The 23,774-nt window shown below is 42.6% G+C and overlaps 1 protein-coding gene across 1 annotated transcript in view; it reads left to right on the top strand.

Annotated features, from left to right (window-relative positions):
- Positions 1–23,774, top strand: part of LOC111270330 (netrin-1) — a 78,296-nt gene that overhangs the window by 477 nt on the left and 54,045 nt on the right. Inside the window, exon 2 of the mRNA XM_022850492.2 lies at positions 403–2,003. Within this exon, the coding sequence (XP_022706227.1) occupies positions 875–2,003 (1,129 nt within the window). The 5' untranslated portion in view covers positions 403–874. The remainder of the gene's footprint in view (positions 1–402; positions 2,004–23,774) is intronic.

Raw genomic sequence — 23,774 nt, 5'->3', positions numbered from 1 at the left:
GCAAAGTTGGAAGCTTACTTGTACCACCCTAGCAGCACTACACATACTCAAACCTAAGTCTCGTACCCACTACTAGATGAGTTACTGGAACCGTTACTACTGCCACTATCGTTGCAAGTACTAATAACACGTCGTAATACTAAGAAAGTGTATAGTGGTATCATAATAATAAAAAGTAATGCTAGTGTAGATAGCAGTGTACAACATTATTCGGATCGGAATGATTTCTCTACGATTCTAGCCTTTCTCCCCTTTTCTGTTCGTCGCTCCAAACCGCCATGATTGTATGTGCACTAAGATACGAGTACGGTATAGCCACTGTCTACAAAGACAGATATGACCTCACATCGACTGCATGATGAACTAGCTAAATCAAGTTTCCTCTTCGTTTTATACTTCTAGATAAGCGTCTTCAAAGAGGGTATTGGTCCCTGAAACCTTGCGGGTCGTAAGCTGCGCCCGTGTGCTAAACCCAGCTATAGAAACAGATAGCTAGACAAAAGCATACCAGCAGCGTGTGCACGTATAGGGCCAGGCTGACAAAAATGGACAAAGTTGACATCATCATTGTTTTTGCTGCTGTTGTTCAGAAGAGCAACTTTAAATAGCGGAAGTGCTCCAAGTGACAAGGATTAAGTGTCGGTGTAAAGAAAGTGTCAAAAAGAAAGTGATAAAACAACGTGACTTATCGTTTTGTCAAAAGACTACCCTAGAGGATGATGATCCGATGTGAGCAGTAAGCGCCCTACATTGTACAAATTGCTTAGTACGCGCCCTCCTTCTGCAGCTAGTGTAATATAGAACAAGAGCGGTTCTAGGTGTGCCAGGTGGTGCTTAATCGCTTCGTGTGCAGGTGGTACCCCGCCCGTACCAAATGACAGTGTGCGAAATGCGTATCATTGTGGTAACTGTTACCCTGATAGGTTTGGCCGCCGGTCGAACCTATCGGAAGTACCAGCCACTCGAGTCAGAAGAAGACGACTCGAGCTTCTTGTCGATGTTCCAATCGGAACAGGCCCCGATTGATCCGTGTTATGACGAGCGGGGTAATCCGAAACGGTGTATTCCGGACTTCGTCAACGCTGCCTTTAATCGACCTGTCATCTCGACGTCGACATGTGGGAACCCACCAACTCGACATTGTTCGACGAATGCCGACAAGCGCGGCGAGTTGATTCGTACTTGTGACATTTGTGACGAAGGAAGCGCGAAACTTTGCCATCCTCCTTCCTACCTTACCGATCTAAACAATCCTAGCAACCTTACCTGTTGGATGTCCGAACCGTTTAGCAGTCCGTCGCAGAACGTCACGCTGACCCTGTCGCTGGACAAAAAGTACGAACTCACTTATGTGTCGCTAAGTTTCTGCGGTCCTAAGCCAGACTCGCTTGCCTTATACAAGAGTTCAGACTATGGAAAGACGTGGCAGCCGTTCCAGTTCTACTCTTCGTCTTGTCGAAAAACCTACGGCAGACCCAATCGGGCCGACATCACAAACGACAACGAACACGAAGCCTTATGTACGGATACAGCTAGTATTCCGACGGAGAATCGTATTGCATTTAGCACACTAGAAGGTCGACCATCGGCGTATGACTTCGACACAAGCCCAGTCCTCCAGGACTGGGTCACCGCAACCGATATAAAGGTTGTCTTCAACAAACTGATCAATTATCAAGAGAACTCGCTCGAGGACGATGACGAATTCGATCAAGAGGGAGGGAATGATACGATGCAAGCGCAAGCTACTCAGCCGATAAGCGCCTCGAATGGAGGGGGCACCTCTGAAGACGGCCAGTATTTCTACGCCGTCTCGGACTTAGCCGTTGGAGGCCGTTGCAAATGCAATGGCCACGCGGCAAAGTGTGCTCGGGACGAGAACGGTGAAAGCATCTGCGATTGTAGGCACAATACGGCCGGCAGGGATTGCGAAAAGTGTAAACCATTCCATTTCGACAGGCCTTGGGCTCGGGCCACGGCTGGCGACGCTAACCCCTGTGTTGGTAAGTGATCTTCTGCGCTATCATTACGCTTATTCTGAGGACAAAAAAACAGCACTCATACAAGTAGGTTTAACACTCGAGAACCGTGTTTGCTTAATTTCAAGAGAAACAAAATAGGTCAAAGGTATAACCGATGAAAGCTCTGCTTTCCTTAGTGCGACACAGAAGAGAGGATCGACAAATTTTATTTACTTAGGAGTATTGGCTTTAAAACATAGCAAAGCCGAGAGGCAGCAGTGTCAAAATAGAGTTCAATCAATTTCTCCGATTTAATGTGAGCTACGGCAAAACACTTGCCCTCGTTATGAATCATACGTAATTGTTTATTTTCGGTTAGGATGAAAAGCTGGCGAGAGTTGAGCGAACTAGCTATTATTTTTATATTTATTTAGCAGCAATTCATGCCTCTTCCGCTTTTATCACGCTATCCAACATATGCGTCATCATAGTCGTTACCATTTCATTGGTCTGTCGTGTCTCGACATATCGTCATTACCTGCCAATCCTTAGAGGTAATTAGCATTTCTATTTGCTATATACAGGAGTGGATATGCACATATCCGAGTACATATATGCACATATATTACACTGAGCGGTGCTAGCCTAGAGTAAGTGTTTATCAATCAATGAAGGTAATTTCTACCTCGCGAAAAACAGAACGCGGAACACATCCGCAATGTGACCAACTTATCAACTGAGCCGTTCAAGTGTCGCCAATATATGATGGTCCACGTAGACTGACGGCGGCACGGGACGTAACGGCACGGTATTACCCGTCGTATCTGCTCTCTTGCTTCAATGAGACAACTGATTCGGATTGAACAGTTCGGCCAAGGGAGTCCCGATTCCTGATTGAGGATCGACGGCAGACAAACTTATCCATAAAAGCGTCTGGCCCATACTACAATAGTAGTTTGCGGCAGAATCCCTAAAAGTCAACTCGCTTTGGGTATCGCGCGTAACTCCTCCTCCTTTGTTAGACTGCTGCTGTTCCAAGAGGCAGTAACCCCAATATATATATATATATATATATATATATATAGTCAGCTGTTGAATTTATTTGGTTCTAATGTTCGTCCAACAGTTCGAAAACATGAATAATATACGACGAAGAGATGCGGCATAACATAATTGCAACGATAACAATAGAACTGAAGTTGGCTTTCTCTCTACGTAGGCACGGTGCATAAGTGACCGAAAAGATAAATGTGAAGAAGTTGCTGACGAGAATTTTTCTGCATTAAAAAAACTAGGATAATTTTACAGGCCTATAACTTGGTGCTGACAGTTTGTTTGCGATGTAGACTTGCTAATCCCCTATACCTAATCGTTACATGTAGATCGATCGAGAAACGTATACTAATGACAAGCTTGATCGAGCGGAAGTGTAAAAATTTTTTTAACGCCGGTCTCTTTTCGTCATCATTTATCTAACACAAAACGTTATATTACACACCATCATTATCAGTTCTTATCATGCGCAGTGGACGGTAAATTCGGAGCTGCTATGCGAGCAAACATATCATTATAGGATCATCAGTATACGATTGTGACGTTTTTATGTAACTATGAATCTTGCGATTTTTTTTAACGAAAAGTAAACAATCATCCAGTAGTAGTGGTTTCAGACGTTTCATCGTTAGATCAGTACTGTTATTGCTATCGATGTTTGGTTTTAAACTTTGATAAGTAGAGGAGGCTAATTGGATAATGTAAATTTCATTTTCTCATGCATTGCTCAGTGAACTACGGTGCCAATCGGCGCGCTGTTCTTTGACGCCAGACACCCGTCCGAATTTATTTTGGCGCATATAACACACACTTCAAGTAATTGTTCTGTTCAAGTACGAGAGCGGCGAAGGCTACGAAGCTGCCCACGTTCCTCCGAAAGTCAGTGCAGAAATGACGTTCGAGCTTTTTAAAATGCTAAATTGTGACAAACTAAACGATGCGTCGAATCAACCCTTCGAAGAAAGGCTCCTCTCTATGACTGAAAAACGACGCCAGGTTATCGTCAACTTCTATGAGAAGCAGAGACAGATCGACTATGGCGGTGTTTCCCAGTAGCGTTCAGCTGCTGAAATGCCGCTCTTCCTTTTCAGACGACAACATGGCCGTAGCGAGTAAAACCATTGTCCAACTCACCTTAAGCTCGTGCGCTATCCAGAGGATTTCTTATACGATATCTCTATCGTTATCTGGCCATTCTGATTGCGTCCATGCATTTTCTACAAAGACCAACGTGTCAGACCTGCGTTACCACGCTCGGACGTCGTAATCGACCAACATCTACCGCCAGTCAGTGTTGCATTACCACTTACGGTTTCTAGAAGACCAAGAACGTGGAATGAGAAGAGGATTTATGGAAATCAACAGGTGCGCACGCATTTATTAGCTAGGATGAATGAGTTAATTGCATTAATATCTAAGTTAATTAATAATTAAGAAATGTGTTTTTCCTATTCGATGTCAGCAGTGATACAGCTACGCTATCACGCGTGGTGCGACGAGATCTGGGTGGCTGGCATAGTGGGTATCTCTCTGGACGCGTCACCACGGTAACCGTAAATATGTGACCGGCGCTGTTTCAAATAGTTTCTATGGTTTTTACCATTACCGTGTCATTTTGTGGATTTTTTGGAAAAAAACCCCAGCCAGATCCAGAAAAACCAGTGTGAAGTAATGCCTAACAGCTTAAGTATCGTGCATAAAGGACTTGTGACCATCAATCGACTTATGTTTCTCGATTGACGCCATCGTGCAGAATCGTTACTCAAAGGTTTCATCATTTTTGCGTACGTATTCAACTAATTGTATCATGTTCTATTGGACAGTTGTTACGACACATATACTATGGCATTTATTCTGTATACTTGTGCACGTAGGCACAAAGGCTCGACTTGTCGACCCTTATTAGAAATAGCTCATAACTTGGCCCGCTCATATTCAACATAGTATTTATATGAAAGTGACTCTACTCGTATTAATAAGCAATGGACTAAGAAAAGCTGGTTTCGGCCATTTCCGTAATCACTTGTTTTTTTCCTGACCTGTACGGTACACAGGCGGGAGCGACCCTTCTCAAAATAGTGAAATCCGTGACTGAAATAAGTTGGCTTAGAAGGCGATACCATTATGTACTGTACATTGAAATCTGATTAACTATGACGGTGTCGGACCAGTCGAAGTCGAGACCATGCGGAGGCGACAGGACGAATTTGGCAATGTAGCAAATAAGGACACTGTTTGATGATTCGTTCGTCTTTTTCTATCCAGTGTTTACAATAGGCTTTCACTCATCCGTTTTGACTCGCGTCATTAATGGCCAAGTCGGAGCTAATCGGCTCATTGGCTGTAATCCGCTATCCGTTTGTACAGCAACGGAACCCTTAACCAAAAGCGAATATATGCTTAGTCCTCTTTGGTATAGTGTATATTTGATTTTAGCACTAATACAAACAGAAATTTCGTATGAATACCTAAAAAGATAGACATTTCTGTCAATGCCCTCGAACACCCACCGGTTTTTGTTTAGCTCAAGCCGAACACGTTCTGGGCCATTCGAAGCACCAGCATTGTTTAATATACACTTTATTGCAATGGAATTAGCGTCAGCACAAATGTAGCACCTACAATAAGCTGTTGATCCGACATGGCGGCCATATACATTCATGCTAATTTAAATCAAAATAGCATGCCTCAGTAAGTGACCCCTAATTTTAGGAACACATGAAAGGCCGTGAGTTTAAAATAGAGCGTAGGCACATTTCGTTTCGTTCTAACGGTCGATCGTTTGAAGCAATGTCGAAGACCAATAACTGGTCAAAACATCCGTTTAGTCGGCGATCAATAAAAAAAATATCAGTTGCACCTGTAGCTACGTATCTAAAGTGTGTAGCATAAAAGGGTTGTCGTATACGTAAAGGAGAAAGTTATCTACTGTTTCTTAATTAGAACCCTCATAGACCGATCAGCCAACGGCTGATGGAATAGGAGAGTTGGACTAAGGCTAGAGGGTAACCGGCCCACAAGTGGCTGAACCTCTTCTGGCATTACTCTATCAACGTGACGGGTGATGCTTTCTCGATGGGTCGATGCTGCTCTTATTTCTCTTTTAAAATCGTCAGTAGAAGTTCAGCTCTGGCTTGCTCTGATTTGTGCCGCAACACGACAGATCCGTCGAATGTATTACATGCACATATGCATATTCGGATATTTTTCCAGTATTTCTTGTTAGTCGTTGCGAGAATGGCACTATTCCAAAAGAAAACTCGGTGCAAAGAGCCGATTTGGCGGCCGCACAAACAGGCGACAAAAATCTGCAAACGGATTTCAGCAGATCGTTTTCGTCCAGTCAGATTGTCCGCCCGTCTGTTCGACACAAAACAGCCTGGCACAACAGTTTCCACTCCTACAACGTTGGGCTCCGCCTCGTCCATTACACTTGGTCTTCATAGTATGCTTCGCGATCTTGTTGCTTCTTTAAGTATTCGGCAAGCTGGCGTTTCTGATTGTCGTATGCTGCGGATGGGATGGCAGTATCAGTCGATCGTAACGGTCAGAGTGAATTCTTAACTGAATCGCAGCAGTGGTCACAAATCGACGGACGGACAAAGTCGTAACAATAACCGGTTAGCTCGTTCGATGAATGACGACAAGTACAAAGACGCATAGGCAAGTACGCAAAAAGACGTGTATACGACGACGATTTAAACGACGGAACCGAAATACGAGTGAGACCATACTACTACTACTACTACTGCCTTTAGTACTACTCGAGGCGTCGCTAACAGTAGCAAGGTACAGGGAAACAACAAAAACGCGGGAGGAAGCACCGTCAAGCGACGAGGCAGGAGACATTCTCTGACATTTGGCAAGACGCATTTTGTCGCGTTCAAATTCACACCTCGGTGTTATGGGTAACACCAGAAATTCACAGTTTCATGGTCAGTAAACGAGTTACCATACGTTTGCGTCCCAGAGAGTGCCTCATAGAGGATCAAGAAACAATTTAACGGGGCCTCAACATCTTCAAAACTACCATCATCATCGTAAACCGGATTGGCAAAACAGTGAAAAAGCAAGAATCAATAGGCACAATAGCATTAAAGCTAGAAACGCAGAATTTTATATAGAGCAATTGCTAATTAAAGGTAATCATATGAGCAATCTAGATAATGATGTTTACACCCAGCAGAGTTGCTCTCCTTGTATAAGAACAAATTTCGCCGAACGATATCCGAGGTTGCGGAAATTTCTCCCGTGCGACTCAGTATTGAATGGAGCCGAATGGGAAGAATCCGTTTGCAAACTTCAAATAGCTGAATACAGGAGCGCAGCTGAAATCTTTCGACATCCTTGACAGCCGTCAGTGATAGAACTTCTCCAAAATGAGTATTGATACATATCATCAATTGGTCGAATGGATCTCGTAATCATCGATAGCAAGAACGACCGGTTGATAAAAGAGCTTGTGCTCATATAGATTTGTCGCGGTCAGTTAGGTTAAATAGAATTTTAGTGAATCTCGAAAGCTTCAATCTACGAGTTAGTTAGAAGAATTTCTCTGTGATTCGGTAAGTTTAACCGTCTCCATTTACCAATGCAGACAGTATGCTAGCATCAGCGGGCTTCTTCGATTTTACAGTGGTTCCAGAAAAAATTAGAACGACAAAACGATATATCTAGTGTCCTATACGGTCGGTATAGTCCTGATGCAAGCAGTATTGGAGGTAAAACTCCAAATATTTAGAAGCGAATTGCATGCCTAAGAGTACAATGACAAACGCCGGAGTGTACAGAAACGCTACGTATTTTTCCTAGTAGGAATTGCTTATTGGCGTCGCTTATGGACATCAAAAAAGGTATATTTGCTGGAGTCGACTATGTTCTTTTGAGAAGCTTTGTTAAAACATAAGTAGGACAACTAAAAGGGAAAGGAAAGACTTCGGGACACGCCGTCAAAGTTGAATTCCAGGCGAAGTGCTTCCTCCTTCCATCCTTAGCAAGCGTATTTTTATGATCAAATTTAGGTAAACGTTTTTAATACTAATTTCACATGGTCGTATAGCAGTACAGAAACATAATTTCCCTGATTCTGTTAAGTGTACATGATCTTTTATACTGTTAGTAAATAAAAATTAAAATGAATATAAACTTGTAACTAACCGAAGTGGCTCTTTACAGTGGGAACAAAGGTGAATACAAAAACAGATCCCCTACAGCAATGCCAAGTCAGAAATACGTTGTTAAGATACGTAAGCGCGACAAGCTGAACTCGAATTACTGAAGTTCAGTTATTGGGGGCTTGCCAGTGACTAGAAATACGGAAATACATATTTGTTAACTCATTTACTTACTACGTGTTGACGCTTGCTCTTGTGTTAAATACACAACGGCCGCTCAGTCATATCGTATGGATTATTCGCAATGTTCCTCTGTCTCAGTCAGAGTCATATATCGGGTCGATGTGGGCGCATCGCAGAGCGATCACGAAATGTGGCACGCCCCCCTAATTGAGTCCCATACCTTCTCGATTCGCGTATGCATCTTCACGTTTTGCAGCTTCGTCGACAAAGTGACTTACATCAGCAAAGACTAAGTGATTAGGACTTGAAACGTCGAACCGTCCGTTTCTCAGCCATTTGACCAATATGTGTAATTCATATAATGCTGTGTACGCTAGCGTCCGCGACAGCAACTGGGGGTCGATTTTGTCACTGCCTGTGGGTTAAACGCTCTTGCTAGGCCGAGTTGACACCGCGCCACAACACAGTCATGACTTATTCAGCACAATGTCATGTCGGCGATACGCAATTAGGATTGAATGAATTGCCAATGGAAATGATCAGACCAAGCGTGAAGTAACCGCAGGAAAATAACCGGTAATAATACGAGTTACTATCGCTATTCAATAAGCGACGCCTCGCGAAGCAACATAGGACAACGAAATCGAAAGCGTAAGACTTGTTCTATTTTTGCGGGTCAAGCACAGGGCGCCCGCGCTACTCAGAATCGTCGGATAGGAAAGCAGGTGACGCGTCAAATGTCTTGCCGTTCTTTGCGATTGTTGATACCGTTCAGGGAAACAAACCTTAAGAACGCGTATTCGCACGTGCAAAGAACCCAGGCCAACCGATCGACGAACGAACTAAGTGATGCAGGTAGACGATTGAAATATATCGGACTGTCTAAACACAGCATAGACCGAGCTGGGTTCGGCAATACGCTCGAAAATCGAACACCTGTTAGGGTAGTGATCGTTTGAGACAGGAGTTAGATGCGCCTGATCTTGCAAGTAGCAGAGTGTTTTCTGTGTAAAGATAGGACAGATAACTAACAGCGGCAAACGAAAGAAGAGATCAATGCAAAAAAATAAATACGTGGAATGAGTTCTACAATCTATGTATACATGCGATTTTACCCCATATAGATGTACTTATCTATGTATAAGGTATATATGAAGACAACGGGGATATTCACGGAGGTGGTCCAAGGCGTTAGCTTCGATATACGTCTTGCCCAAAGCAAAATGTTTCATACGAAGCGATAGCAAGCCGTATTCCCTCTGTAATTCCAATACACTTTGATCAGTGGGAGCAACTGACAAAAATCTTAGTATCATCTCTCCCTACAGTTGTCTGTCTGTTTCCAGACTAATCTCTAGTTCCCCAAGTCTCAGCTGTTACAGGACTTAGCCATTATTTCCGTGAACTGATAACAGCTTCTCGAAGGAATTCGGAAAATAGATAGCAATCATGGGTCCCTTTTCACTGTTGCTGGTGTTGCGGATTCTGCCGTCATTGCCGGTATTACTGTTTACCATCATGATACTCCCGTCTTATAGTCATCATCGACATGAACATCATCGCTACTGCTGTCATCATCAACCAGGGCGATTCTGTCTGTGATCCGTTGCTTTCATCGAGCCGGTCCGTCTGCTAGGTCTTCGCGGAGGGCTGTGCCTAAACTGAGCCACGTCGACGATCAGATCTTCGTGTTATCATACATTGACACACATATACACGCCGAATGGAGAGACACCACCGACCACAACGGATCAAAAGGAAAAGATCGACTTACTCTGGGAGATACGCAGACCTCAACAAACAACAACATCATCCCTCTTGCGCAGTAGGCAGCCTACATCAAATCAATTCAACCATTACCCTCATAGTGATACACAGATACCCGAGAAAAAACGTAGGCAACTGCGACAGAACAACCCATATGATCATCGTTGTCGCAACTAGAAATAGCAATAATAACAACAACAATTTTTCATAGTTTGCCTGCTACTATATAACGATGTGAGCGCGGCTTCTGGCTTTGATGCTGTTTCTATTACAGTATTCCCTAGTTGTGTTACGCTATGTTTTGTTACGGTGCCGACTGCCGATAAAAATTGGGTAAAGTAAAACAGTTCTTAAGGTTTTTCTTCAATTGCCTGTGTCAAACGACCCGGCTTTTTAGTCATTCTCCATCACATGGTGCTGTTTGCGCTCCGCTCATATCTACGAGACTAGAGACATAACATCTGAAAGCTGCCCACCTGCATAGAGTGGAGTGAGACATAACATTTGTCTTGCCGGCATCTTCTGGGTAGAAGGTGTCCTTTAATAAACGAAACTCGTAATTTATTTTATTTTTTTTTTTTTATTTATATTTATCTGAATACCTTCCACTATTATAGCCTATATGGGATATCTATCTAGTCGGCAGTGTACATTGAGAAAGATAACGAAACGCTTAACAAAAGCTCAATTAGTCCCCGATAGGGTTGTCGTACCATTCACTGCGAATAAATACCATGCAATTCTAGCTACAAGATGGCTACAACGTGGTAGCCTTTTGCGCGAAACTGTTATCTTAGCCAATATTATGCGAGTAAATCCCTCTGCCAGAACGAGCTAACAATTACGATACACGTTATATATATATATATATATATAGTATAAACATACTGATCTGTTTTTTTGTTACCCTAAAACTCAAAGCAATGCTATAGTATAAAGAAGAATGTATCGCAAACAAGTTGCTGGTAGGACGTAACTTAACGAAGATAGACTTATGTAGCGAGGCTAATGTAAGATCATGCAGGAAGGTCCTATTATCCTAAGCCTATTATCTTTAGGCTCTACTAATAATCACAACACTTTTTAACCCAACAAAGTTCTGACAAAAGTTTTGATGATAAATCGATTTATTATTCTACTAAACTCTACTGTTTTCATGTGGCTTCATTTTGTGGTATAAAGTAGAGCAAAAAACTGACCATTCTAAGGACGTCTATGCAAAACTAATTGCACTATGGCATTTTAGGGAGCTTAAGTCAATTGGCCTAACAACACGATAAATATTTAAACCATTACGAGAGACGCACAATTGTACAACGAATAAAACAGGCCAAAAAGACAACTGATATTTGTACTTCCTGTTCGACCACGAGTATAGGAATAGCAATTTCGGCTTTGCCTTCTTCAGTCGGACTTGAAACTCTCGGATAGTACAAGAAGATACGAAAGATTGTTGATGTCATCAAGAGAAATTCTTTTCCCTTTGGAATTAAGAGCAGACGACACTGAGCAGTCAAAGTGACCGAAGAAAGGAGAAGGACAAAGACCTATAACAGAATTAAAAAAAAAATATTGGATTGTTGGGCTCAAAGAAGATGATATCGAAAACCACTTCTGAATTTACAATTGAAATACGCGGCCGGGCGCAAACGGGAAAATCATTGCTGGTCTCTGTATTATATTAATGTGACCTCTTTGCTAGAAACCCGACTCTATTTATTCCATAACCTTCCAAAGACAAGCCGCCATTTACAGATAACTAGACAAAAACAAAGAAGCACACCATTCAGATCTCCCGATTGCTACTCTTTGTATCAAATGACTTTTCAAATGGCACTTCATTAGAATATTAGGACTTCAACTTGGCAAATTTCATTGTTTATTTTCGATATCGATTGAAAGAGCATGTCTGAGCAGGCTTCATGTTTTAAGCTATACGTTCTATACGATAATTATTAATATTAACTAAAGTGGCCAGTTGAAGTAATTCAAGATAATTGCTAATCAATATAGGGACAAGAACCGATATGTTTCCTTTCGAGATATGTAAGAGCTATCGTCGACAGTCTGTCCTACTATTTCTAGGGTATTATTTATATTCAAAGTGGGTTAAGGAAGGTGTTCGAAAGAGCAACCTGATACACAACTGAAGTACACGGGATTGAATTGATTCGTCGACGTGTCATCGCACCACTTCGATCACAACACGCCCGTCTAGGACTGTGTCCAAAGGGTCGTCGTCCTAGATTCCAGATGAATGACATACAGAGAGAAACAGCAATGCCTACGCATATCTGTCCGTTTCGTGCTCTTCCCGATCCCACATGACCATCACCTACAGCGTAACATATGTACATGCGAATTTACTCAAGTTAGAAATGATCGCGCCCTTCTGAATCGAACTAACTAATAATTACCAGCTTTTCATCTACCATTTATCCTTTTCCATTAAGTTGGCTCTTACTTAGCATTTCTTAGATTGACGTTCGCTTAGTGACAGGCCTCACTTTGTCTCACTTATCTTTATTCTTTCGCCTGACGCCTGTGCTCCAACAGCCATGCATACTCATCGTACGTTAGATACACGTGTAGCGTATCTGCGTTACCAATTTCATGGTCGCTAAACTCACTTTGGCACAGCATTGACTCAGAGCATAATTTACCATTCGCTAGTCACCGTTTATGCTACTACGTACCATAGTTACTGACATCATACCGAGTGGTATCGTTCCCTCGACAAAAAGCCACTTTAGCGTTTACCTCTTACCCATCATTTATTGTAGACCCGTGTACGGATATATACGATGTAAGAGTAACAGCATTGTTGGTGGACCGCTGGCTGACATCGTCCTAGGCGCTACACGTCTGCTGTCCAAATTCAGATAATTGAATGAGCATTCGACATATTGGCCCCTGGCGCACTTTGCTAAGGACAGAGAGAGGAAAGGAAAAAAACCATGCGCTTAGAGACCATTGCAAGACGAGGCCATTCGCTTACTCTGTCGTTGGAATTGGATGTTCTATGAAGTTTAAATAAGAAACTATAAGAACCGCATGCGTTCTTATGAGGCACGTTTTCGATTCAATGATTCGTTTAGCGAATGCTGGTTAGTTCACAGTTTTAAGTTAGAAGTTGACTTATACACCCGCTATTACCATTCCCTAGTTCAAAGATTACTTCACTCTGTTAAGGCGACGGCAATACATGTAGCATTCCTTATCGTTATTCTTCTAAGTAATTTAAGCGTTGCGAAAACAGCAGTTACATCGATGACTGTTATACATGTCTGTGATTACGGCTAGTTATCATATTCATGACTAGTCCTGTAACTATAAAGTTATGCGACGAAACAATGATGACTAACTTGAGAGATCTGCACGTTATCCTCTACTAGATGGGATATCTATTTTTCACAGGTTCGTTCCTTTGGACACGGCTCCCTTCCGCAAACAGTTCAAGGCTAAAGAAAGAACCTGTCAACAAGAACCAAGCCGGTGCCAACCCTTCATCCTGTACATACATTGGCGACAAATTGTAACTAGAAATTTGTTGCGAATACGGCCGAGCCAGGGCAAAAAAGCAGTTTATGCGTTCTTGAGTGTCCGCTGTGTGATCTTCTCTGTTCGCCATCAGGCCGGGACCGATCATCCCCAGTGCTTAAGCCGCACGCAAAATATCGTCACCAATTTGTAAAATTCATGCGTTTTCGACGGTCCACAACAGTGAAGGTAACTCATAAAAAATTGTGCACAGAAAATGTACCCAGCGAGCTCTGTGCGGAGATCTGTAATAATAAAGCTAAACAACTTCAGTAACTTTTTTACAACTTCAACAGTACAACATCCTGTCGTAAAGATTTCACTATTATGGAATCCTAACTTATACTGATAGGCTAGCGTGGGCATTTTTTGACGAGAGAATGCGTCTGGCACCGGGTGCTGGCTGACAGACACTGGCCCACAACCGTCAAATGCCACTTCCTGCAGACTAAACAGCGCGACAAGATGCGCAACACATGAACAAGATGAATGATTGAAGCCGAGAAGAGCAGGATTTGTCTTCGGAGATGTCTGCCCGCGTGGCCTGCTTGCGGGGCCTGCTTGTTAATAAATCGAAGGAGATGCGCAAGGGAAAAAAGCGGTATGAATACAAATCTACTGGTATTAGCTAACCTAAAATGATATTGAAATTATTCTTGGATTAGGGCTAAACTCTGCATTTGTTATATAGGTGTGATTGTCTCCGTTTTTATGTTATTTTGAATCATAATGATACCTGTTGTTGTTAGCGGTCATTCGACCGAGCTGGTTAGAACCAAAACTGTCCGGCCTCAATTATTTGTTTGTTGATAATTTTCTTTATATTTCCATTCTATTCTACCGTAATTGTGCTTAATCTATTCTATTGCGCTGCTCAGAAACGCACCTTTTCGTAGCGAACCACCATTAAAACTAGCTTATAGGTAGCTCTGTTAGCCTTGTTGAACGATTTATTGAGTTCTTTACCCTCTTGCTATTCAGCAATATCCTCTCACTTACCTAAATCAGGTTTAACGGTACACGTTTGGCCTTGTTTTCCTGTTTGTGGATACCGTTGGAACTTGACAGACAAGCATACTTACTCGTATACATTCCTTTTCCGTGGAAAACTGTCAAACGATCGTTAGCAGATCAATGCCGATTCGTCCTTTTCTCTAACGTATTAACGTTCCTTTGAGTCTCTACCGCCGATTAGCAGACAAGGTAATTTTGACAGATCCGTTCGGACCGGCATAAACTGTTCTGGTGGCCTTATGAGTGTGGCAAGTGTTGAACCGGGCTCTGCTCATGTTTATGTTGTTGTTACGTGTGAGAATAACAGCGCTAGCGAGATAGATACAACAAACGCGATCGGTTCGGTTTGTCAACGGACCAGGCATTGGCAATCGGATGCCGCGATTGAGTAGTCAACGGTCAGCTCTGGTCGACATCGTTCTAATACGAGATACGGAATGGGCAGAATGAGATAGATGCACACTACAAGCGAACTATAGAGTTTGTGTGTAATGCTCGTGGTCAGAGAAACTCGTCATAATAAAAGGTAAACCAGTAATAATTTTGTGCCACGACAAGCTAATAGTAGGTCGAGATACCGGAACAGTTGGGTAGATGCTTCAGTAGAGCAGAAAATACACCTTAAATTATTGCATTTTTAATTATGTATCTTTTTTTTTAACTGGTTTACTTTTCACCGGGTATATACTTTTCTCCTTTAGGTTTGAATTTATGTAACTTTAAAAACTTAATTTATACGCGCGAATTTTCTTAGGGATTGAAGATAAGTGAGAGTGACATACGAAAGCATACATTGCAGTACAGAAACAGGGTAACATCAGCGGTAGGGGTTCTATTAATATGATATTTTAAATTCGAAAAGTTACGAGATGTTGCATATTTTCTACAGTATGCGTATGTTAACATGGTCCTGAATACGCAGATCCTTGCACATCGGGATCATACGGCTGTGACGAAAGAGCCTATCAGATGTCTCATTTTTGGGCATCGCCATTCGTGTCTAGCAGCTTCTGGTCGGTTCAACGCTGGGGTTGCAGAAGAAAAACGTCAAGTGTTGATTACTTTAAACCGAGTCTTCAGTTATTTGACATTAATACGCGATTTATCACACCGTAAGTGTATGTAAATATTTTGGTCATGTTGACAATATGGTTTCATGGCACTAACTCGGTACATCGATTGAATTATGTATTGGCGGTAAACTAAATATGGCATTCTAATCAAAAGAATATAGAATTTTTCCCAGCGAATCTGCTACCATCTTTCACCAACGCATATGTAGCTTCCAACAAGCAAAGCGTTTCGATGTTTCTAGACGTAATTAATCAACAAGTTACGGTCGCCGGCCAAAAACGCTTTTCAGAAGTTAATAAGTAGCAGTTCGTGGTTAGCTGCTATAAGACACACATTTGATAGTGCTGACTTTGTAGTCGTTCGACCCGCCTCCTGGACCACTTTCTAGTCGTTGACCATTATCAGTTGTTAGGTATTTTTTATCTCTGATAGTGATCCGGTCTTACTATTCTCTATGTCTGTATATAGTTAATAGGTGAATAGCTTGAGATAAGCTGCGAAACGAAAAGGTCGATGAGTTGAAAATGTGGACAAAACTTAGAGCAGATAAAAAATTACGTACCACACTCACCAGTGTATAAGCCCCACTAATTTATATGGTTGGGTCATAGGGGCATCATTTTGGCGGCTTGTAGGAATCGACACATTTCCCTGTACGGGTCGTAACTCTTTTATACTGTCCCGACCATGAGATAGAGCAACGTCGTTTGTTAACGTCGACAAGATAAGTTTCTTGACTACAAATGAACGTTCCATATTGCAGTCGCTTCATAGCGCGTAGGTTAAAAAAGGATGACACGATTATAAGACAGACATATCTCACGAATGAGCTACCAGCTTCGAGACACAGGTAGTACTGAATCGCATATTGGGCTGGCTGTGGCTACATGCGTTTATTATACATAATACAGGTCGTTAGGGAAAGAACTTTAGGGCTTGAATTTGCAGCTACTTGACCTTTTGCTACCTTCGATTTCAAGTGGTTCCCAGACGTCGAAAAGCCCTTCGAGATCTGACGCAGAAGTAAACTTCTTCAACACAGAGCTCTAGCCAGCGTATTGCATCTCTGGCAGTCGCTCACGGTGTTTACGATTTGGCGACAATTTGTCGAATGTCAAGATGTCAGACGAAGTACACGTTCTCTGAAGGTGGCATGGAGACTGACGTCAATCTCGACTTCAATCAGTAATAGATGGGTACAGAACTGCCCAAGCCATTGCGACTTACCAACCACTAGAGGCTGCCCACAGTCACAGACGAAGTGCAATGGATGGTAGCGTGCTGTAGATGGTTCGCATTTGTGGCCAGATAAATCTGTCCTGCCTGCGCCACCTTGGCGCCCTAAATGTTGTCTTGTGTGATTTACGTAATTATGAACTCTGGATGTTGGTGCGACCATCTATCCGTGTACGGCCTAGCCTCGATGATCCGCTGCCTGCTTATTACAATGTTTTTGGAGAAATATAGAATATTGCAATTCATTGTTTTGGCAGGTACACGAACATTTTACTTTCGCACTGCCCTGGTCTGGGAAAAACTTTCCCGACACGCCCCCTTTACGTGAGTTGTATTAGTTCTTTAGGAGGCGTCGGTTCAGGTGGTACTTGTACATTTTCATCACGGTATTACAAGCGTTCGTTTGCATTAAACGCTGAGTACTACTAAACTTGAAAAAATAAGCTAAAATTGCATAATTTTAGTGTACTAAAATAGACTGTTGAATCGCGGCACGCTGTTCTATGACAAACCAAAGCAAAATAATTATAATACAGATGAACATATCTATTGAACTTGAATCAAAGTTGTCAAGACAATGCTGCAGGTGTCAAGTTGGTATTTTGACAAGATACGCTTCTAAATCGAGGGAGTGATCAGGTGAAGATTTTTTCCTTTCGAACTATATGGCTACTAAGTCCGAAACTAAGGCGTCGGATTTTTGATGAATTTCTTTCGTGAAGTACTTTCGGAAATGCCATGCACGGCGTGTCGCCTTTGAGAAACTAAAACTAAAAGATACGGATTGATAGCATTCGTCAGTAATAATCGTAGTGAGGATTTTTAAAATAGCAGGATGTTGTGCACGCGCGCTCAAAGTCTCCTCAAGGAAGTAACAAGCCAGATTAGTAATGCCGATCACTAAGGTATCCGAGCTGCGTCACTCTACTGTATAGCTTTAGGACATTGTAAATTATCCACAGTTCTATTGCTATACCTACGAATGCATTATAATTATGGATGTATTCTAGCATAGGATCGTGAACCTGCACAAACTAATTATCAATTGCATCTACTTTTACTTTCTCACCACCTTTCGACGAAACCAACGATTTTTTCATGGAATCGGCCGTTTGCAGGAAACACTGCAATAATACATTATTATATAACATTTATCGGGCTGCACAACCGGAGAGCGTGAGCATATGCATCTATCAATCGTATCATACTAAAATCAACGATGTCGGCTATCGGCGCCTACAGTGGATATAGTGGCGATGGTGAGAACGCCTACTTTCATGCGGGCTCGCCTACCCACGACTTATGGCGGAACTACGATAAAGTGAGTTCTCCGCATACTTTAAATGACTGACCAGACGTGTCGCTGTCAAGAAGTTTTCGATTCAAAACGAAAGTCCTTGGAAAAACAGAAAATGAGAGCTATAATAGCTTTCCCTCCAAACAGGAACATTTCGGCTGCAGCGCTAGTTGCCTATCAGGTGTTAACTGTACAGTAGATACCTAGGTGTCTCAACCGCCTGGTGCAGTGATTCGTGCATACAAAGTGGCCAGACATGAAGGTAGTCTAAGTGTTGGGTAAAACTATTGCTGCTTTCTTCTGAGTTGTTACAGGTTCTGGCTACACTGATCTGTCCGAACGAAGACGGGATGTAGGAGTCAAGCTGGCAGCACATATACTACATGTGTAGTCCACAACAATGGAAAAGTATTGGGCGCAATCTGCAGGAACTCGCGCGACCCGCAGTTCAGGTAACCTCTCCTGCGACCGGTCAACGACACGTCCTTTATCATTGCCTGATGCGAGGTTCTATCACCATTTCGGGTTGATAACTCCTAGAGTAGACTTTTTGGAACTAAACTATGTGATGCGATTTACAATGTGCGGGTCACGCTGGCAAACCTCGTCACGGCATTTCAAGCGTTGGCTATCTACTGCAGTTATTGCTGCAGTCGTCAAACAATAATGTTAGACATTAAATAGATCTCACTTCTTGCTTAACGAAAGACGGGGCGAACAAGACTAGATGGCTTTAATGGTAATTTATATATATTGGTTAAAAGTAACGACCTACTGAAGCCTAACAAAACTCTTGACTACCACTTTTACGTCAGAAGAAAACATCCTACACACGTGTCAATTGTGCTATTGTCCAAAGATGAAGTCGCCCCGCAATTTTCCTAACATCTTCTGTATATGGCAATATGCTGATATCGCCTTTGTGCTGCTACCAGCTGCGATTCTCCAACCGCACTAAAAGCGTTCCCCTATTCGAATACGATGTTTCTATAGCATGACGTGGGGAACCTAGTGCGTATTGGGGAAAGGCAACGCGTTTCTTTAATGCTCGCACTTTTGCTCACCTTTCCTCTCGTCTCATAAGGCCCAAAGTTTTGTAGTGGTCTAAGTAGAGGCGGACTGAGTGCGCTGTACGCCTTTCCGACAGTAGACGCATAAACGTGACGAACGCAAAGTCCTCGTTGCTCTTCGACCTCAAGTCACACCTAACGCGCGGCCGAAGTCGATGGTTCGGCTGGATGTGCTTCGCTCTTTTTCGCAGCATCGAACGAAGTTGTCGGCTTGATTTGTGAATAAGCAGCGACAGGACAAATCATCCGAGTATTTCAAAAGAGATTCGTTTCGGCTGTGCAACGAGCAAAAAGCCAATTGCGGCGCGCTCGCTATACCCCAGTCTTCAAGGGCAACAAAGTATTCCTCTCAATGCTGCCGACGACGCATTGCTTCTGGGTATTATGAAACGCGAGCTCCCGTAAGGCTGCGGCCATGCAGTCAGCCACTCGTCGGCCAAAACGACCTTCTAAGTTAACGACGCTAAAAATCAGGCCGTTTTATCTGCAACTGCTATCGCTGCTGTTACAAGGATGATATGGGGTCAATAGGGACGCGTAGGGCTACAGGGTCAGCTTGTCATCTTCCAAAAGATCTAAGTGAACTACAAAAAACACGAGAAGAAAGAACCAAGTTCAAAGGCGTGTTTCACTCAAGCTGAATGTCAGTGGCGAAAAAAAACAGGTCCAATGAAAATATAGTGCCTTTTAATGTATCACAAACAAGCCCAAATTCTGTGTGCACACGGTTCATCAGATGCTTTGATTATTTGCTATCAAACAATTATATACGATACAGTACAACAAGTTACGAGAAGGTGGAATATCAATATGTGCTGTTTTGTAAAATCTAATATAAGAGTTCATTAATTTAATACACTGCTAGCGATACTGAAGGAGCTAATTGACAGAGCTATTATAATTAAATTCACTTTATTTGAAATGTATCGCAACTTTCGGGCCTGGTTCATGTTTACACCCTTCTTTCGCTGTTCCCTTTTACACGATGAGTGACTTGGTGAAAACCTGAAGGGCTTTCGCTGCCCAAAGAAAAACCTAACGCGCCAACGATCATAAGGCATTCTGACAACGTCTTCACAAAGAAGGCGGCCAATGATGGCCTGCCTTCAGTTTTCGCTCGCCCAGGTCTCATACGCGCACGAAATAGCAGCGTAAGCACTGCGTCACTTTCGCTCACCTACCCTGACCAAACAAATGTGAAACGAGATGAACTCACATAACCATTCAAGAAACGAGACTTTCAACCAACAGCTGCACGCACTGCTCGTGGCGACACAAACTGTCCATATAATTTTATTCATAGACGGACGAAGTATCTGTATTGTTGTCTTGATCATTTACTCAGGGACTGGAAAAATTTTACTGAAATGACGGTCACAGCGGCTCGGGACAAAACGAAGCTCATTGATTCATTAAAAATGAACAATAAACGCAGGGTCATATTAAGCCGTTTAACGAGCTTGCGAAGTTATGCCGGTATATTTATCTATGGATAACTATACGTCTCCTGCTATATAACCCAAGAGCAGGTAACGGCTGTGAGGTGTCAACAACAAAGTTAGGTAAATCTGCTATATATATATATGTAAATACTGTACATATACGCACATCAACGCACGTTTGGCTTGACACTGAACAATGCAAATTCAACAACCATAGCGTTAACGGTTGTGACGGTTTACCACCAGCGGCAATTTGCGATACGGTAAGTGCTGCCTCTGTAGTTATGGCAACGCTCTAATTTTTTTTCTTCGTATCATATTGTTTTCGTCTCTCTGCTGTCCGGGTCGCCATCGCTAAGCTGCTGCTGCCACCAGCGCCGCGTCTGCGGCTGCTATCGTTATTGCTTTTATTAATTTTGTTGTTGTTGGCGACGCTGCTGCCGTTGCCGTTGCCGTATTATTGAGTCAACGTGAAGCGAATCAAGTATAACTAGCGACGTGCGAGAGGCAGGGGCTCTGATGGCTGTGAGGGTGGATACGGGTTTGAGCTTCGTCCTCTTGGCTGGTTTTTCCGCCGGTCCCACTATAACTGCTTGCTTTTTCTGCTGACTTTGGCGTTCTGGCCGCCGTCACTGTCGGTGTGATGTTGTAGTTATTGCGCTCACGGCTCTGTATCAAAAGTTGTAACACGGCAAGAGTTGGTCGAGCCCCGTACTCCCACATAAAAAAATGAACAAACCAAAACCGAGGTCCACCCGCCAAATTGGTAATTGGTTAAATCGTTGCTACTGCTGTTGGCGCCGCAAAGCTGTTTCGGCTATGGTTCACCTCGAAGAAAAGATGGGAGGACAAAAGGGAACGTAAAATGGGAAAATTAGAGACAAATAAGCGACGCGTTGGACAGCAAGTACAGAGCCATTAAGGTCGTCTGCTATTGTTGCTGGTTAGTTGGCTTTTCCTGTCATTATAGTGATGCTGGTGGTACACTTAATGCTATTGTTAGCTACATGAAAAACGTATCGCAGGGGAGCCCGCCGATATCCCCTATAGACTGTAAATGACTTAATGGCAATTGAGACTATGTGATTCAAATCTGGGACTGGTAAACGTCATAACAATGTCGTCCTTTTATCATCTGTGAACGCATATACATAACATTTAAATTGCAATATGATTGTTATAATGATGTCGATTCTTAGTGATTCCCGATCTGCAACCAAGGGCATATAGCAATGCAATATGTCAGGCCATCGTGGCTATTGCCTATGGCATTTACTCACTAGATTAGTCTAACCTGCCGTTGGGCTCCATTTTTACTCGAGATGTTTTTACTTTCAGCTGTCAGTTTTGGTTGTTTACTCAACGTAATTATGCTTGTTCCTTAAGAATATAAACATAGATTTGTGCAAAAACAACCGTCGAGATAATTGTCCAAGATCCTGTGATAGCCGCAAATACCTTCGACGAAACAGAGCCTTTTTTGCTCTACTGATGTCATTATTTTTCTTTGATGCTCGACCGAACAACCTGGCGCTCCGCACGCGATGGCCACGTAGGTGCCGCTGGTACTTTATATATAACATGTTTTTGTCAAATCTCATTACCGCAATGTGAGTAATTCTATCGAAGGGGCTCTGGCGATTCTAGCGCCCCGGCCAGCTCTTGTCGGGACATCCTGACAATGTAACCAGTCGACCGAGCTGTGGTAACCAACTATTGTAGTTCAATCAAGTATTCCTCGTATCGTTCACCCTTTTCCAAGCTAAGAGAAGCCTTGTTAACGATGCTAACACCTACTATCTTACCAACATAGCTGTTATATCTGCGCACCTAACGGTTACTGATATGGCGCAGGCCACACGCAGTGTGCCGCTATAATCCATGTAGTTGACAGTTACCACCAAAATAAATGCACGCGAAGACCAATGGTAAGCCCGATACCAATAGATGAGAAGAGAATCGTAGAAACAGGCCGCTAAAAAAAGTTCCCGATTCATTCTTCAAATGGTGACGGAGTACAGAACTATACTACAACACGGCCTGCACACGCATATATGCATATATATATAGAATGGCCCCATTGCACTAGTCCTAAAATCTATTTTCTTAATGAATCGACAGTAAGGAAAATGCAAAAGAAAAGTCATATTTATTAGCTTTTCCCTACATGTCTAGGCATTGTTTCGTGTATTTGTTGTATGTTTGTAGTCGGTGACAGCGTTTAAGATTGACCTATGACGGCTTAATAATGCCTCAAAATTTCTTTGTTTCTGTTAGTAGCTTACATTATTCAAGTTGCAAATGTGCCATATATTGGTTATGTCTCCTAGTCGCTCCTACGGTAGATACGTTTAGCTGTCCGACGAGAGTTGGCGGTCCGGCGTCAGAGCGTTACTACCGACGCGGCAATAGCGTGGCGTAACGGCATCAATGAACGTCGCTAGCTAAACCACACGGAAGTAGATAGAAGATAGACCACTTATTGGTTTGCTTCCTTGAAGAGGTGTATAAACCTGCATTCTCTATAGTTGCACTAACGTAACGTTATTTTAACACCGTAGTTACTGTGACGTGAACGCGGAGAAACGCGGACCAAGCACATTTTTTGAAAGAATCTATTCGAGACGTCCTTATCAAAAACTAGCCGTTCTACATAGTCATGGTGATGCGGGAAAATGGTATATGCCCACCACAAAACAGAAACCACTCATGACATTCAGAAGATTTAGTGAAATGCCCTTGTTAACTTCGATGGTAATTATTTTCGTCGGCGGCAAGGTACAAAAAATCGAATGCGTCGTATCTCATGCTAAGTTCACTAACTTAAACGTGGCCAACATCTACCCACCTGAACTATCGAAGAGTATTTCGTTCATTCATTCATTCGTCGTTTCGATGGCTATTAACGAATCTAGGATTAATAAGCGAGAAATCATAGATTTTTATCTAGAGCAGCATTTGGTATTTTTGCAATTTTTAAAAACTCATATCGTTCTTGTTCAACTTATTGGCAAAACCTATAA

Source organism: Varroa jacobsoni, unplaced genomic scaffold, assembly GCF_002532875.2.
Source record: "Varroa jacobsoni isolate VJ856 unplaced genomic scaffold, vjacob_1.0 scaffold_1463, whole genome shotgun sequence".
Taxonomy (NCBI): Eukaryota; Metazoa; Arthropoda; class Arachnida; order Mesostigmata; family Varroidae; genus Varroa; species Varroa jacobsoni.
This window is presented reverse-complemented; position numbering and strand designations above follow the sequence as displayed.